This window comes from Bos indicus, chromosome 14 (assembly GCF_029378745.1).
Source record: "Bos indicus isolate NIAB-ARS_2022 breed Sahiwal x Tharparkar chromosome 14, NIAB-ARS_B.indTharparkar_mat_pri_1.0, whole genome shotgun sequence".
NCBI classification, from domain to species: domain Eukaryota; kingdom Metazoa; phylum Chordata; class Mammalia; order Artiodactyla; family Bovidae; genus Bos; species Bos indicus.
Window position 1 is genome coordinate 63,176,306 of NC_091773.1, and position 14,855 is coordinate 63,191,160.

The 14,855-nt window shown below is 43.6% G+C and overlaps 1 protein-coding gene and 1 long non-coding RNA gene across 7 annotated transcripts in view; one reads left to right on the plus strand and one right to left on the minus strand.

Annotated features, from left to right (window-relative positions):
• GRHL2 (grainyhead like transcription factor 2) overlaps positions 1–11,587 on the minus strand; it is a 171,804-nt gene extending 160,217 nt beyond the window's left edge. For 2 of the 6 annotated variants that reach the window (XM_070803086.1, XM_070803085.1), the window contains exon 1: positions 10,990–11,331. In XM_070803086.1, coding sequence (XP_070659187.1) covers positions 10,990–11,009 — 20 coding nt within the window. In that variant the 5' untranslated portion in view covers positions 11,010–11,331. Of the gene's footprint in view, positions 1–10,932; positions 10,955–10,989; positions 11,332–11,497 lie in introns of those variants that run through there. The other 4 variants (XM_070803090.1, XM_070803089.1, XM_070803088.1 and 1 more) reach the window with 4 other exon arrangements.
• Positions 11,236–14,855, plus strand: part of LOC139187009 (uncharacterized) — a 35,890-nt gene continuing 32,270 nt past the window's right edge. The window contains exon 1 of the long non-coding RNA XR_011570708.1: positions 11,236–11,332. This is a non-coding gene — a long non-coding RNA (uncharacterized lncRNA). The remainder of the gene's footprint in view (positions 11,333–14,855) is intronic.

The following is a 14,855-nucleotide window of genomic DNA, read 5'->3' on the forward strand; positions in this document are numbered from 1 at the left end:
TAGAGCTTTCCTGATTTTTCAGGAAAATATTTCTTTTTAAATATTTCTACAATTAATATCTTTGATTACTTCTTTAAAATAAAGCCCTAAAACTGAAGTTCAGATGTCAAAAGATAGGCCCATTTCAACCACTTTAACCAAACTGTCTTCCAGAAAGTTTGTAATAATTTATAATCCTCCTAGAAATGTATTTTACTCAAACCCAATTTTGTTAATGTTGGCCCATTTGACAGGGAAACCTCGAGCTTCCCTGTTTTATCATCTGTACTTCTTGGATTATTAATAAACTAAATAGTATTTCATCTGCTTATTAACTACTTGTAGCTTTTGTGAACTGTCTACTCATGGTTAGGGACCATATTTCCATTGTGACATGTGTCCTTTTGAAAAATGCTTTCAAAACTATGTATAAGATAGACATAGTTTTAAAACTAGCCACCAAGATGCCAAAGCAGCTAAAAACCGTGGTCTGCACAAGAAGCATACATGTATTTACAGGGCTTTATAACCTATCAGAAGTCCCCCACCCTGAGAACCTTCCAGGGCCTATAGTCCATTTTGTCTAGGTACCAATACTGGCTTCAGAGAAAACGAACTTCAGAGACTTTTAAATCTTAGAACACAACAGAATACCAGAAAAGGAGATTTTATTCCTGACCTAAACGAATAGTCATTTGTGTGCCCTGGAGTGAAATAATATATTGTCTTATAATCGAGGAGAAACTGCAGGTGCTATTCTTGTCCTTATATTATTTAATACCTCTTCTGAACTCTTATCAAACCACTGGTTTGGCAATCTGGTTGACAATGGGTTTCCCTGAATTATGTCTTATTAAGAGGAGGAGGAATCAGGAAGTTGGGGGGGAGAAGGGGGAGGAGGGGTGAGGGAGGAGGAATATGGGGAGGAGAGGAAAGGGCAGGAAGAGCAAAGAGGAGAATCCTTTGTCCTTTTTGCTGCTGTTTGCAATTTACTAAATTTTATTCAGTGTCCCGTGCATTCCAACATTACCTCTCACTCCACGAGCCTGCGCAGAATACACCACTTCCTGGGCGCTCTCTGGCAAGAGAGTTCTTCGAGAAACTACCAGCGCTTTTTATCTGATTCTCCTGTACCTTTATCTACCAGACCAGTGAGGCTGTTCAGGGATCCACTCGGTAAACCATTGATCTCACAGCCTAGCTGCCCTGCTGAATTCCGCGTGGCCCTCTGAATTTCTCCTGACTGCCAGAAGTCTGTTTGTCATCTTAAACCACCTTTTATTTTGCTAAAATAAAATGATTGAGTGGGGGAGGGCATGGGAACAGAAGCAGGTCCCACTGTGCTGGGTCCTCTCCTATCTTGTTAACATCATCTTTCTGTGAGCTGCCAGCAGCCCAGACCCCTCTGGAAGGGAAAAAATGAAACTCGCAGAATGTTGGAGTAAGTGATTATCCTCAGAGATCATTTAGTTCAACTTCATTTTACAGGTGAAAAATAATGAAAGAAGAACCCTCTGATCTTATGTTAATTATCTTACTGGCAATACAGGAAAGAGGCTAAAGCTACCTTTGTTCCTTGCTTCTTTGAAAAGTTAGATCCAAGAAGTACAGAAAGCAGTTATTTTCTGAGGCTCACTGAACTGAGAACCAAAACCAATGATTTGGGGTGAGTGTGGGAAGGAAAGTGTTCTAGCGGAAACACTGTCGAAATCTTAACCAGGTATTTCCTACAGTCATGTTCATATTTTAAGAAGCAAATAGGCAATGCCTCCCCTGTTCTCAATCTCCCTACCCATAAAAAGCAGTGTATTTTTTAATCAAAACCTCAGATTTTCAATTCATACAACACTGGTGTGCAACACTCAAGAAAGAATTAAGGCATTTTTATCTCCAAACCAAACTTTTGGCTCCAGATCCTACACTTGGGTACTCATAGACCTGGAAGGTTCATCCTAGAAGGTCTGGAAGGTTCACTTATAAGATCTGGAAGGTTCATCCTAGATCTCAGATTCAAGGCGTCAAGTAAGAATCAGTTGCCCGGGAAGACAAACAGCACTTGGTCATCTTCTCCTAGACCCCAGCTCTGCAGGCTGAGCCAAGCAACTCTCTCATCTACTGAAAAAGCCTGAGAAAAGCCTGCAGCTCAATAGCGGCTGAAGCGCAGTTTCTTTCCGTTCCTTTTTTCTTTCTCTCTTTTCTCCATTCTTCTCCCCTTCACTTCAACCTTTCCCCCTTTTCTAAAATCTTGATCTAAACTCAGGAGTCTTAAAAAAAGAGACTCTGGGAGAGGAGGGTTGTTATACATATACATTCAGCGTTGGGAAGAAAGGCGGGCACCAAAATAAAAAGAAGCAACAGGCGAATCTCGCTTTCCTTTTCTGCTCCGGAGGGTATCTGCATTCACACTTGTAAAGGAAGCATTTCCTTGGGAGTGAATGTGAAGTCAGATCACTTTAAAAGTGCACCCCACAAAGTTCACTGCCCTGTTCATTACAAAGTAAAATAAAGGCTCTTTATCGCCACAGGCAGTGATGGTTTTCTGCTGAATGTCCGTTTCAAATACATGGTCAATCTCCATAACCCCGACACATTGTCAAAATGTACATCAAAATCCGCTGAAATGCACCAGCTTTTTTAGTGCCTTCCAAAGCACTCAAAAAATGTTTGTTTGGTGGGTATTTTAAGTAACAAATCAAAATATGCTGTTTTTAAAAATATTACTTTAATCCCGTTATTCCCCAGAATACATCAAGCTAAAACAGTTAATTCTCTTCCCAATATAAACGGGGGTGGGATGTGGGGGTAAATCCCCAAGGTAGTACTTTCTGTTTCTATCCAACCTGCCCCTTTATAGTCCAGTCCTTTTTACCATAGACCATTAAAAGACATGGCACAAAATGTAATTTTCTGGTGATGGATGAATATAGGATGGATGGATGGACGGATAAATAAATAAAATGGAACCAAGGACTACTTTAGTGGATGGAAATACACAGGGCACATGGAGGGTAGAATGAACCTCAATTTTGGAGGCCTAAATTTGAAGACTTGTGAAGCTGTCTGAGGGACTCCTAGGTATATGTTGTTGTTACTAAGCAACCCACTCATCCTCGTGGCCCGAAGCAGAAATTCCTATTCAGCCTGTTGCTGCTCGCTAAGGAATTTTTCCTGGACACGTTTGCCAAACCAATCACTACCCTATTTCAGCTTAGACCTAATGTTTTTATAATTGAGCAGGAATCCTTGAATACCTTTTGAAAAGGAAGAGTGTACACACCCCAAAGTGAATGGCAGGGATCATGAGTGAGGACTCTAGGGCAAGGCTTGCCTTAAACTAAGAAGAAGTTAAAAGTAAACATTTCCCAAGGTTAAACTCAGTTGACTTGAACTAGATAGGGTGGCATCATCTACAGCCATCATCTTAACTCTTGGCTCAGGTAACAGGGATGGTCTGCTGATGGTTACAAGGCTAAAAGAACACATCAAAGTTCACTGACTAAAGGAACGTCTAAAATCAGATTCATATTTATCTCTCTGCACAGAAGATATGCGTGTGTAAATTCCTATCAAGTAATATAGAAGGAAAAAAAAAATCAGGAAAGTGGCATCAGGAGATAGACCAAGAAGCGAAGGAAGGGAGAGAAGGAGGGAAAAATGGGGGAAAAAATACTGTGTCAGACTCAGGATGAAATAAGAGGGAAAATACTATTTAACCAAATTGTTTTTTTTTTAACCTGAAATGTATGCCTAGTTGTATCAAAGTCACAGAGAGGAACCAAAGCATTTGTTTGAGTTACCTAAGACTTTTTAACAACCAGTTTTAATAACCTAACATCAAAATAATAATCTTGTTTAAAGTATCTATAGATTTTAAACAAATACTTCGTGGGGTTCTTTGATCGTGTTTTTGCATAAATGTTTCTATGTATGTTTGACTTACTTGGCTATATGTCTAAATTCTCTTTTTGATTTTGCAGAATATAGTACAAACTGCTAGATACAGCTCTTCAGCACTGCTCTAGCACTGACTTTTAATCCTCCTTTAAATCAGATGGCACTGGGTGCATTTGAGTGACCTAGTCTCTGCAGTCAGTTTAAAATAGGATCTAATTACAGATCAACAGAGGGCCTAGTGCCATCTTATCAAGGTAATACTTAAAGCTACCATCTTAAAGAAGCCTACTTAAATACTTAAAGCAGCCCTAGAAATGAAACTGCAACCACCATCCCATTAAATATTTCACCAAGGACCAACATCAGATCATACAGATCAGAACTTGTTATCTTTGACTTTGTGCTATAAAACAGAACCTAATTTTAACGAAATAACTGTGCCCAGAAAAATGAACACCAATTTTATGCTGTAATGTGAAACTATGGAAGAATGAGGTTGGCCTTCTAACTCCAACTCAGCTCCCTAGTGAGTGAGATCCAGCCTATAATCTGAGCTTGACCTTTTAGCTCTGGGCCTGGCAGAAGCCCCCGTGGGGTGACATCACTCCAAATAAGGTGTTTAGCAGATCTGGAAATGTATGACCTGTCAAAAGGGTCCCATTCTTCCAGAAGGGACAGTTCAGCAAAACAATGAAAGTAAATGACATTGAGAGAAGGCCTAAGAACTCTTAACGAAGAACTCTTAGAAAAGAGAAAGAAAGAGAAGTCAGTCAGTCATGTCCAACTCTGCGACCCCATGGACTGTAGCCTACACAGGCTCCTCTGGCCATGCGATTTTCCAGGCAAGAATACTGGAGTGGGTTGCCATTTCCTTCTCCAAAAAACTCTTAAACCCAAGTTAAAATGTTAGAAGCTAATCATTTAGAAGCAGTAATACTGAAGGTAAAACAAAGCCCACAGACTTCATTTCACATAAGCAAATATACACCTGAAAAGTTGCTTGTGAATTGAATTTATTATTCACTTAAAGCATTAGTTTGTTAAATAATCCAATGTAGATGCCCTGGCCCCTCTCCCCACAGCTCTGGGGTGGGGCACATGGAATGTAGTTTTACCAAGTGCCTCAGGTGATATTTTTGTAATCAGATGAGTTTGCAGTGATTTAAAGAATTCCTACGGACATTCCTATTACTAAGCACATACATGATTATCTTCAACCTTTTTTCCCCAATCAATCTAGACTTTCGTATTATTGTCTGCTGCTGCTGCTGCTGTAGCTAAGTCGCTTCAGTCGTGTCCGACTCTGTGCGACCCCATAGACGGCAGCCCACCAGGCTCCCCCATCCCCGGGATTCTCCAGGCAAGAACACTGGAGTGGGTTGCCATTTCCTTCTCCAATGCAGAACAGTGAAAAGTGAAAGTGAAGTCACTCAGTCGTGTCCGACTCTTAGCGACCCCATGGACTGCAGCCTACCAGGCTCCTCCGTCCATGGGATTTTCCAGGCAAGAGTACTGGAGTGGGGTGCCATTGCCTTCTCCGTGTATTATTGTCTAGCAGTTCCTTATTTTTCAGGTAGGTTAATTTTGCCTGTATATTGGTTTATTTCACTGAAGATGCAAAACTAAGGAAAGCACACTGTTTTCAGTGTCTCACTTCAGAACACAGTGGACCAGTCTGTTTTCTGACAGATGCAGGTTTGCAGAAATTGAATGATGGCAAGAGAAAGGGTAAGCCTTATTTTGCTGGAGGTTAATTTAGGGTTGAGACTCCTCTATAGCACAGATGGTAAAGAATCTGCCTGCAATGCAGGAGACCAGGGTTCAGTCCATGGCTCAGGAAGATTCCCTTGAGAAGGAAATGGCAATCCACTCCAGTACTCTTGCCTGGAGAATCCCACGGACAGAGGAGCCTGGCAGGCTACAGTCCAGAGGGTCACAAAGAGTTGGACACAAGTAAATGACTAACACACATACACAATTTAGGGTTGAGATAGCCAGGAAGAGTGGCAGCTTAAAATAAGAGGTTTAGACAGGAATGTCAGAGCAATACCATGCAGGTCCCTCTCCTTCAGTTCTAATTCCCCGGGGTCATCCAGAATGTGTACATTTTTTTCATCCCTAAATTAAGACATATGCAGGATTTAATCCATTGCAGGGAAGATGAACACCGGACTCTAGCCATTAAACTAGTGATATCTGAGGAAAGAAACAAGACTGACGCTATTGGCTAATTCTTTATTTACTACCCTCTTGACTTGACATTTATAAGTATAATGTTGTCTGGTTTTGAGTGTACAAGTGTCTGGACTATTAAGTAGGGAGTTGATTATGTTAGTTTACTTAATGGGACCGCTGTCTGTCTACATCTCTGATTCACCCACACTGGGCTCCTTTCTGATCCTAGAATATGCTAAGCACTCTCCTACCTCATGGCCTTTGCACTTACTCTCCCATCTGCCTATAACACTCTTATCCCAAGTATCTTCAGTGCTTGAGCCCTCACTTCAGCCATCTGATCAAAAGTCATCTCATCAGAAAGGCCATCCCTGACCACCTTATGTAACATAATTCCCATTATTTGCAATCCCTTTAGCCTGCTTTGCTTTCCTTTGTAGCATTAATCATCATCTAAATTGTTATATATTTACTTCTTTATAGATTTCCTCTGTTTCCTGGCACTACAATGCTAGCACCATGATGGCAGGGAGTTTGTTCTATTTGCTAATGAATCTCAATGCCAGGATCAATGGCATTGTTCAGTATATAGTGGCACTCAAGATATATTTTTTGAATAAATGAATGGGTATTTTTAGTGCTTTGAGGAAGATATGGTTAACTTGGTGTTTGTGATTTTAAAAGATATTTTAGGGAATTCCCTCGAAATGCAGTGATTAGGACTCTGCATTGTCACTGCCCTTGCCCAGGTTCTATCCCTAGTCAGGGAACTAAGATCCTGCAAGCCCTGTGGCATGGTCAAAAAAAAAAGTCTATAGCCAAATAGAAACATATACATTTATAAAACCAAACAGTCAGTCAGTCAGTCAGTTCAGTCGCTCAGTCGTGTCCGACTCTTTGCAACCCCATGAATCACAGCACACCAGGCCTCCCCGTCCATCACCAACTCCTGGAGTTCACTCAGACTCATGTCCATCGAGTCAGTGATGCCATCCAGCCATCTCATCCTCTGTCGTCCCCTTCTCCTCCTGCCCCCAATCCCTCCCAGCATCAGAGTCTTTTCCGATGAGTCAACTCTTCGAATGAGGTGGCCAAGTACTGGAGTTTCAGCTTTAGCATCATTCCTTCCAAAGAAATCCCAGGGTTGATCTCCTTCAGAACGGACTGGTTGGATCTCCTTGCAGTCCAAGGGACTCTCAAGAGTCTTCTCCAACATCACAGTTCAAAAGCATCAATTCTTTGGCGCTCAGCTTTCTTCACAGTCCAACTCTCACATCCATACATGACCACTGGAAAAACCATAGCCTTGACTAGACAGATCTTTGTTGGCAAAGTAATGTCTCTGCTTTTCAATATGCTATCTAGGTAGAAAGATTAATTAAAATGTTTCACCCCATTAATTGAAAGATTACCCACCCACATAAGGCATCTATAAATTTGTTTATTTTTCTTTATAGAATTATGGCTGGACTCCCTAGATAAAATGCACCAAATGACTGAAGGTAATTGCCCTAAGGCTAAAGTAGGGTGGGTAGAGAAAAGGGGGACTTTTATAATATCTGTTCAAGTCTCATCTTCTGCTGGATTGTGAAAGTCCCTTGAGGACATAGCCCACATTATGTATCTTTTTATTCTCCTATATACTTATCTGAATGTGTTGCAAATGGTAAGTAATCAGAAAACACATATAGGTAATGAAAAACACCTGTGGGTTTCAAATAAATCATATATATTCTGAATATTTTGGCAGTAATATAAGAGTTTCTAAATCCATCACTCTGCTGCTAGAACATACATGCTTGTTGACAAAGACCATAAATCGTCATAAAATGTTAGAAAGGGGGAGTAGAAAAATTTTAAATATGTACAAACTGTCCTAAAAATACTTTGTTTTAAATAGCGATAGCATCAACATTGCAGAACATAAAAAGTAGATCGTTTGCATCTGAAAAGTTCACAGCTATAAAAAAGATGATGCTACTTCAGTCCAGACTTGCTGACTGGAATTATCTTCCTGTGCTATCCAAAAGCTTACCTACTCTTTGATGGGTTTATAGAAAGGAAAAAAAAATCCTGTGTGTATTCTTTTAGGTTAGTTCCAGAAAATACAGACAGGCCTCCTACACAGATTTACCATGAAGCTGATCAAGTTCAAGCTTCAGGATCCCCATTTATTCTGGCAGGAAACGCCAGAAAACAGGCTCATGTGTGTGGGTTTTGTTTTTTTTTTTTCTTTTGAGATCTCACCCCTACTCCACCTAACACACACAATTGCATAAGCTTCAAGCTCATAAAAACCTGGACCCATCCTGACAGCCCTCCATTAGAATATTAACATTAAGAAAACTAGGCTAGAATCTGCAAAAACGATCCAAAAGTCATTTTTTAATGTCAAGCATTTCTCCATAGTCCCAGCAAAGAGAGGCGAATGGGGTTCAACAATCTCTTTGGGGTATTGTTAGTATTTCTTTTCCCCGGAAACAAAATGAAGTCTTGGAAACCATGACTAGATTAAAGTTACTTTCATTAAATATAAGTATACATAACCCTAGTTTTATCCATAGAAATATGGTAATGTATCACAGTGAACTAGATTGCTAGTGTTCTGAACTTATTATTTCTTCAAATTTATTTTTAATTGACATATAATTCACAGTCAATATGGTATTAGTTGCAAGCACACAACACAGTGATTTGATGTCTATATACTGCACACTCAGTGGCTAAGTTGTATCTTTGCCACTCCATGGGCTGTGGAGCCTACCCATCAGGCTCCTCTGTCCATAGAATTTTACAGGCAAGAAAATTGAAGCGGGTTGCCATTTCCTGCTTCAGAAGGTCTTCCCTACCTAGGGATTGAACCCATGTCTCCTGAGTCTCTTGCATTGGCACCCGGACTCTACCACTGAGCCACCTGGGAAGCCTGTGGACATTATCCGCACAATAAATGCAGTTACTGTTCCTCACCAAAGTTAACACAACGTTATTGACTATATTAGAACTTATCTTCAATACTAAATAAATTATCTTCATTGGTGCTAAGTACAACCGGCTAAAATATAAGCCCATCTGATTTCACCCTAAATTCGAGTCCCGTTGTATCACAAAACGAAGGGGTGCGACCAACGTTATATGATTTAATTAAGGAATTACAGTAAGTCTTATTCACTAGATTTGCGACCATTTTTGACAAGATGAAAACAAACCAAAAAAAAAAAAAAAACAACAACCAACCCTGCTGCCATCTCGGCTTTTGGTTACTGAAGTTTTCAAACTCGGAGTAGTGAGTTCTTAAAGGTTAGAGAGAATTTAGGGGGAAGAAACAAGGATACACTCAATCACTTTCCCAGTCCTACCCTTCTCCCGCCCTCTTCTCGTCGTTTGCAACCAGGTCCATCCCTCAGGTGTATATAGTCGCAGCAGCTAATTTTTCACTAATGAGTAAAGTGGTACTAATACCTAATTTTGTTAAAATATGCTAGCCTGTGATGTTAACTACGCCTACCCTACCCGGGGCTTAACTTTAGGGACAGTCCCCTCCATCCCTCGATAGGTCCGCGGGGCATTCGCGCTCCCCCGCCTCAAGGTCCCTCAATCCGAGAAGGTCCAGGGCCACCTGGCCAGGAGAGGCGCCCTGAGAAAGGTCTCCTTGGGGTGGCCACAGCGCCGAGATCAAGCTACCGGGCAAGGCGGGAAGGTGGCCCCTACGCACTCCAATAGGACGCAGCCCGTTCCCAGCCGGGGACGCGCCCGACAGGAGGGGGAAGGGAGTGTCGCCACCGAATCCCAGGGAAGGCCGCGGGACCCACCTCCGGCTCCCCCTCGCTCCCGCCCTCGGCCCCACCTCCCCCAGCCTGCACAAAGCCGGCCCGGAGGCGGGGGCCAGGCCTGCTGGGAGGCCGCCCGGACGAGACTGGACCGGGGCCCGGCGCCCCGCGGCTCCGGCCGCCGTGCCCCGGCGCGTCTCCTGTTCCAGTCCCGGACGGGGCGGACGCGCCCCCCGGCTGGCCTTAGGAGGCGCGGGAAGCCGGGCTCCCGGCCTTTTCAGGCGACATTCCCCCGGGGAGGCCAGGCGCACTCGCGCCGTCCCGCTAGCCACGCCCGAGGTGGCGGGCTCCAGCGCGCGGCGCCCGGGCCGTCGGGGCGGCGGAGGCCGGCCGGACGCTGGGGTGACTCCCTAAGTCGCACGCGCCCCTTCGCGCCCAACCGTGGCACAAACTCTGGCCTCAAATCGATCCCCCTCATTTCCGAAAGGCCCCCGTCCTCTGGCACCTGCGTAAGGTGACCAAACAATGCGGGGGCGGGCAGGAGGGGCGGGGAGGCCCGGGGACGGGGGTGGGTTCGGCGCCTCTGGCCCCCGAGACCCCGGCCGGCCGGCGCCTGGCCTCCCGTCGGGGGCGCACACACGCACATCGTCCGGCCCGGTGCGGGAAGATGGCCGTTTCTGCTTTCAGGATAAAGGCTCTTTGTTGCTCTCACACAAAAGCCGCCAAGACCCGCTTTTCCAGCAGGCCCTTTGGGCAAATCGAAGGAACGCAGCTGAATTTTCCAAATGGCCCTCGGAGCCCGAAGCGGTGGGAGCAACTAAAAGAGAGGGGGAATAAGAGGCCTCCCGCCCTCTTCTACCGAAACCTCTGCCAATATCCAAGGATTCGTCCTGGGAGACCGGGGCTGAGATCATTCGTAAAGGGAGGAAGGAAAGAGGAAAACCTACTTTTACTATCAAGGCCCAAAGGGGATATTAAACATTCACATTCTTTCAGGGTTTCTCCCCTTAACCAGGGTAGAAACATAATCTGGAAAAGTCTGGATACACCAAAAAGAAAAAGAAAGAAAAAAAAAAAAACCAACAATAGCAACTTAAAAAAAAAAAAAACAACAAACCAGTTGCCATCAGCCCAAAGTGGTAGTAGCAGCAGCCGGCGCGTGTGATCCACTTACTTGTCCGACTCTTGTGACATGTTTGATCCAATGAACTCGCTCCCCTTTTCCTGGAGCCTCAGCCTCTGGTGAAACTGGACTTTCAAGTCTGTGCAGGTGAAGGTGTGTGAGAGCGCCCGAGATGGCAGAACAAGAGCTACAGGTAATTCTGCTTTTCCGTCCCCCCTCACCACTCTCGCTCGCTCGCCCGCTCGCGCCCTCACCTAGCCGGAAAGGTGGGATAAGGGGGGGGCCCCCTCACATGGGGCCCGAGCTCGGAGGCGGCCGGGCGGCGCGGAGTCCCTCCCGAATCGTGGCAATGGGCAGCCACAGAGCAGAAAGTGGCGGACTTGGGCGGCCACAGGTAACTTTCTCGCAAGGAGCTGAATTCTTTCACTAAAGGGTACGAGCCCGAGGGACGAGCTGCGCGGTGATTGGCTGCGGGGCTCCCTCAGGTGAGCTGCCATTGGCAGAGGCGCGCTCAGGTAAGGCCCTTCTCCAAGTGCAGGTAACTCACTCCGAAGTTTACCTGAGTGGAGCGGCGGCACGCTTGCAGCCCAGCGGCGAGCCGTGGGAGCTGAGGGTCGGTGCTTGGAGCAGACTTCGTGCTACGTTTCCCTTCTTCCCGGGGACCGGCCTGGGGTGAGGGGTTGGGGGACTTTGAAGGAGAGAAGTTAACCAGGAAAAAAAAACAACAACACCTGCAACCACTAGGCATTGTGGGTCGAACGGAAGGACTAAGGAGAGCTGAACTCAGGTGTCCCAAGCCAACCGGAATCAAATGCGCAGCACAACCACGAGGCTTTTAATACCCGCATTAAGAGGACAGTGTTGGACGGTGTCAGAAGAATACGGGACTGAAGTTTACGTTGTGCTCCGAGGGGGCGAAAAGCGCAAAGATCGCCAAGTCTGTTACGTAATTGCATTTTTAACATTCTTATCCACAACAAACAACATGTCATGTCCCAATGTGTAAAAGATACGGTAGAGGGCTAGACTTATAAATAGATAAGCAGACACGACTTAGCGACTGAACAGCAGCAGCAGCATCCTTTCTTGACCTCGGCGGGTAGGGAGTGGCTGATTTTGATGGGATGAAGAAATTTGGTTGAACAGACACTCAAAGGGCTCAAGCGCACCTCTTCCATCTCAATTCTGCAGCCCAGGATTGCAGAGCTGCAAACGACTGAATCCCTTCCATAAACCTATTGTCATTTGACGTTTCCAGGCAGGCATCAACATTTACATTGTAATTCAATAGAAGCAGCAGCTACAAAGGTGCTTTATCCTTCCAGCTTAACATGGTTGCTACGGAAACAATTCAGGATGAAACTGACTTTTTGCAGTTTTGTTGCCCCTGGTTGAGAGCAGCGAATTTGCAAAACTGTAATTTATAACCAATTCTTCCAATGAGTACTTGTGTAAATTCTGACAGTAATCTAGCCCATGCATATTAATTGTAGAAATAAAGAGGGCATGAAAATTTTATCATAATTTATTTCGAGTTATTACTACGTTGGCAGAGATGAAACAACTCCCATTTTAATCTGTATGGATCATATATTTCCTGCACATGACATTATGAGGCAAGATTTGGCAGCTCCATGTTTCATTCTCAACAAATGAATTTCAGGATTTTTTTCTTTTTAAATACAATATAAGCATGCACACTATCATTTTTAAGATAATACAATACTTTAAGGTAATGCAATACCTACTTTCATGTACCTTCTTAACCTCCTGTCTAGAGGCTACCAAATTCCACTTTTAGCTGTCTATTCTGTCATTACCTTCCTATTTCTAGTAATTTACGCAGCTATCCCTTGATTTATCAATTTTGATAACAGGTGCTTTGACCACCTGTTGCCTTAGATAAGGACTTAGCTCTTTCAAACCCTGTCCAGTTTCATCTTCCACCATTCTTCCAATGTATCTCTTTCACAGCTTAGGCACAGCAAATAGTCAGTGAGTGTGCAAATACTAGTCACAACAGAACCACCTACTGTACTACGCTTGTTTTCTTATTTTTAAAACAAATTTTTATCTATTTACTTAGTTTGTGATGTTTCCAATCTGATATTTTTTTTCTACAACATGTCTATCAAATGACTGTCACATTTATTTTTCAAATGATCAGTCAATCCTACCCCCTACACCCCCAAACATCCCTCCGAAAGTCCACTGCCCTTTTGTTCCAATGGAGATGAGTTCCTCTTTGGACCTGCTACTCAGTTGTCATCTTGGGACAATCCGTCATCTCCAGAGTAAGAGCCCCATTTCTCTGTCCTGTGACTTTTTGCTTGGTTTGCTGCTTTATTTTTTCCATGGCATATGTTCCAGTAGTAGCCCAAGAATGGGTTCAGAAGGTAAAACTTATTCAACTTTCTTTTTTTTCCCCAATTCTTTCTTTTGAAGGAGTTTGACCAAGTGTCGAATTCTAAGTTGAAATTTTTCATTCATAAGTTCATAAAAATTTCTCTTTTATCTTCTAGCAGCCAGTGTTGCCACTGAGAATTCTGACGCCATCCTGATTCCCGTTCCTTTGTGACCTAGAATTTTTCTTCCTAAAAACTCATAGAATAATCTCTTTATCTCTGATATTCTGAGATTTCATAATTATGTGCCTTGGTTACCTAATATTCTGAAATGTCAGTATGTTGGAGGCTTTCATCAAATGTTTGCAAACCTTTGACTGTCGCTTCATACTTAAGAATGAGATCTTAAAACCCCTCTGGAAACTAGACATAGGGGTGGGAGGAAGGGTTCTTGCTCATTGATGGGCTTGCCGTGTGGTGATCGTGTTCAAAGTTCATCTTTCCTTAGGAAGATTCCCAAATATCAGAAACGAGATGTCTTTTCTTATGGGCTCTTCAGCATCTCAAGAGAAATATCTGCCATCCCTTGACTGAGGGTACGTTCACCTGGCTGCTGGTATTCTCAGAACAGGTCAGAAGAGATCCAGAGCAGCCACTGCTCAGTATGCAGTCTCTGTCTTTCCTGTAGGCGCTTTACTCCTGCTCTTCTTTCTGCCGGATGCACAAGCCTCTCTCCTGTATTTCCTACTGTCATTGTAATCCCCTGGCTGCAAGAAGTGGGACAGGGGACCTGAGGATCTAACAAATTCAAACATCTGCACTCACTCAGCTCTCAGCCTCTCGCCTCTGTCTCACTTCTGGGATCCTGCACCCTCTCCTCAGCATCTCTCTCATGACCTCTGGCATCTCCAAGACCCGGCCCAATCTGGTGTTTTATAGAAGAATCTCTTGGGCTGTTTCTATACTGACCTCTAGGATGTCATTAGAGTAGCTTCTGAAGTTCTGTTAAACCAGTTTCCACTCTGCCGTTCATCCCCATCTTCCAGAATTGTGTTGAGATATATCTTGTGCAGATGACTGCACCTCCATCCTCTTTGTCCCTGTGAATTTATCCTCTTACTTTCCTTTACTGTCCTTTTCAGGAGATAATGAACATAAACAAGTATGGGTCAATCTGACATCTTTAATCTGAAGCCATTTCCAAAACCATCCCAAAACTTTTACCAAACTGTTCCAAATTTGTTTGTGCAAACAAAACTAGAATTTATGAGCAAACCTTGCCTTTTTTTGGTCAACGGTGCTCAAGATTCCCTTCTTTCTCACCAATATCTAACAACTCAGCCTTGACTACATTGCTTAGTATGCCCTGTTTGACTACCCACTGCTATATTGTTTGGTTAGATTTATGAAGGAGAAGATCCTCATGAACAATTTAAAATCATCAACCATGAAGTTAACTCTGTTACCCAATTGAAGTTTTTTTTTTTTATTTTTCTTTCTTTTTAAACTTTTAATTTTGTATTAACATTGGGGTATTAACAGTGTTGTGATAGTTTCAGGTGAACAGTGAAG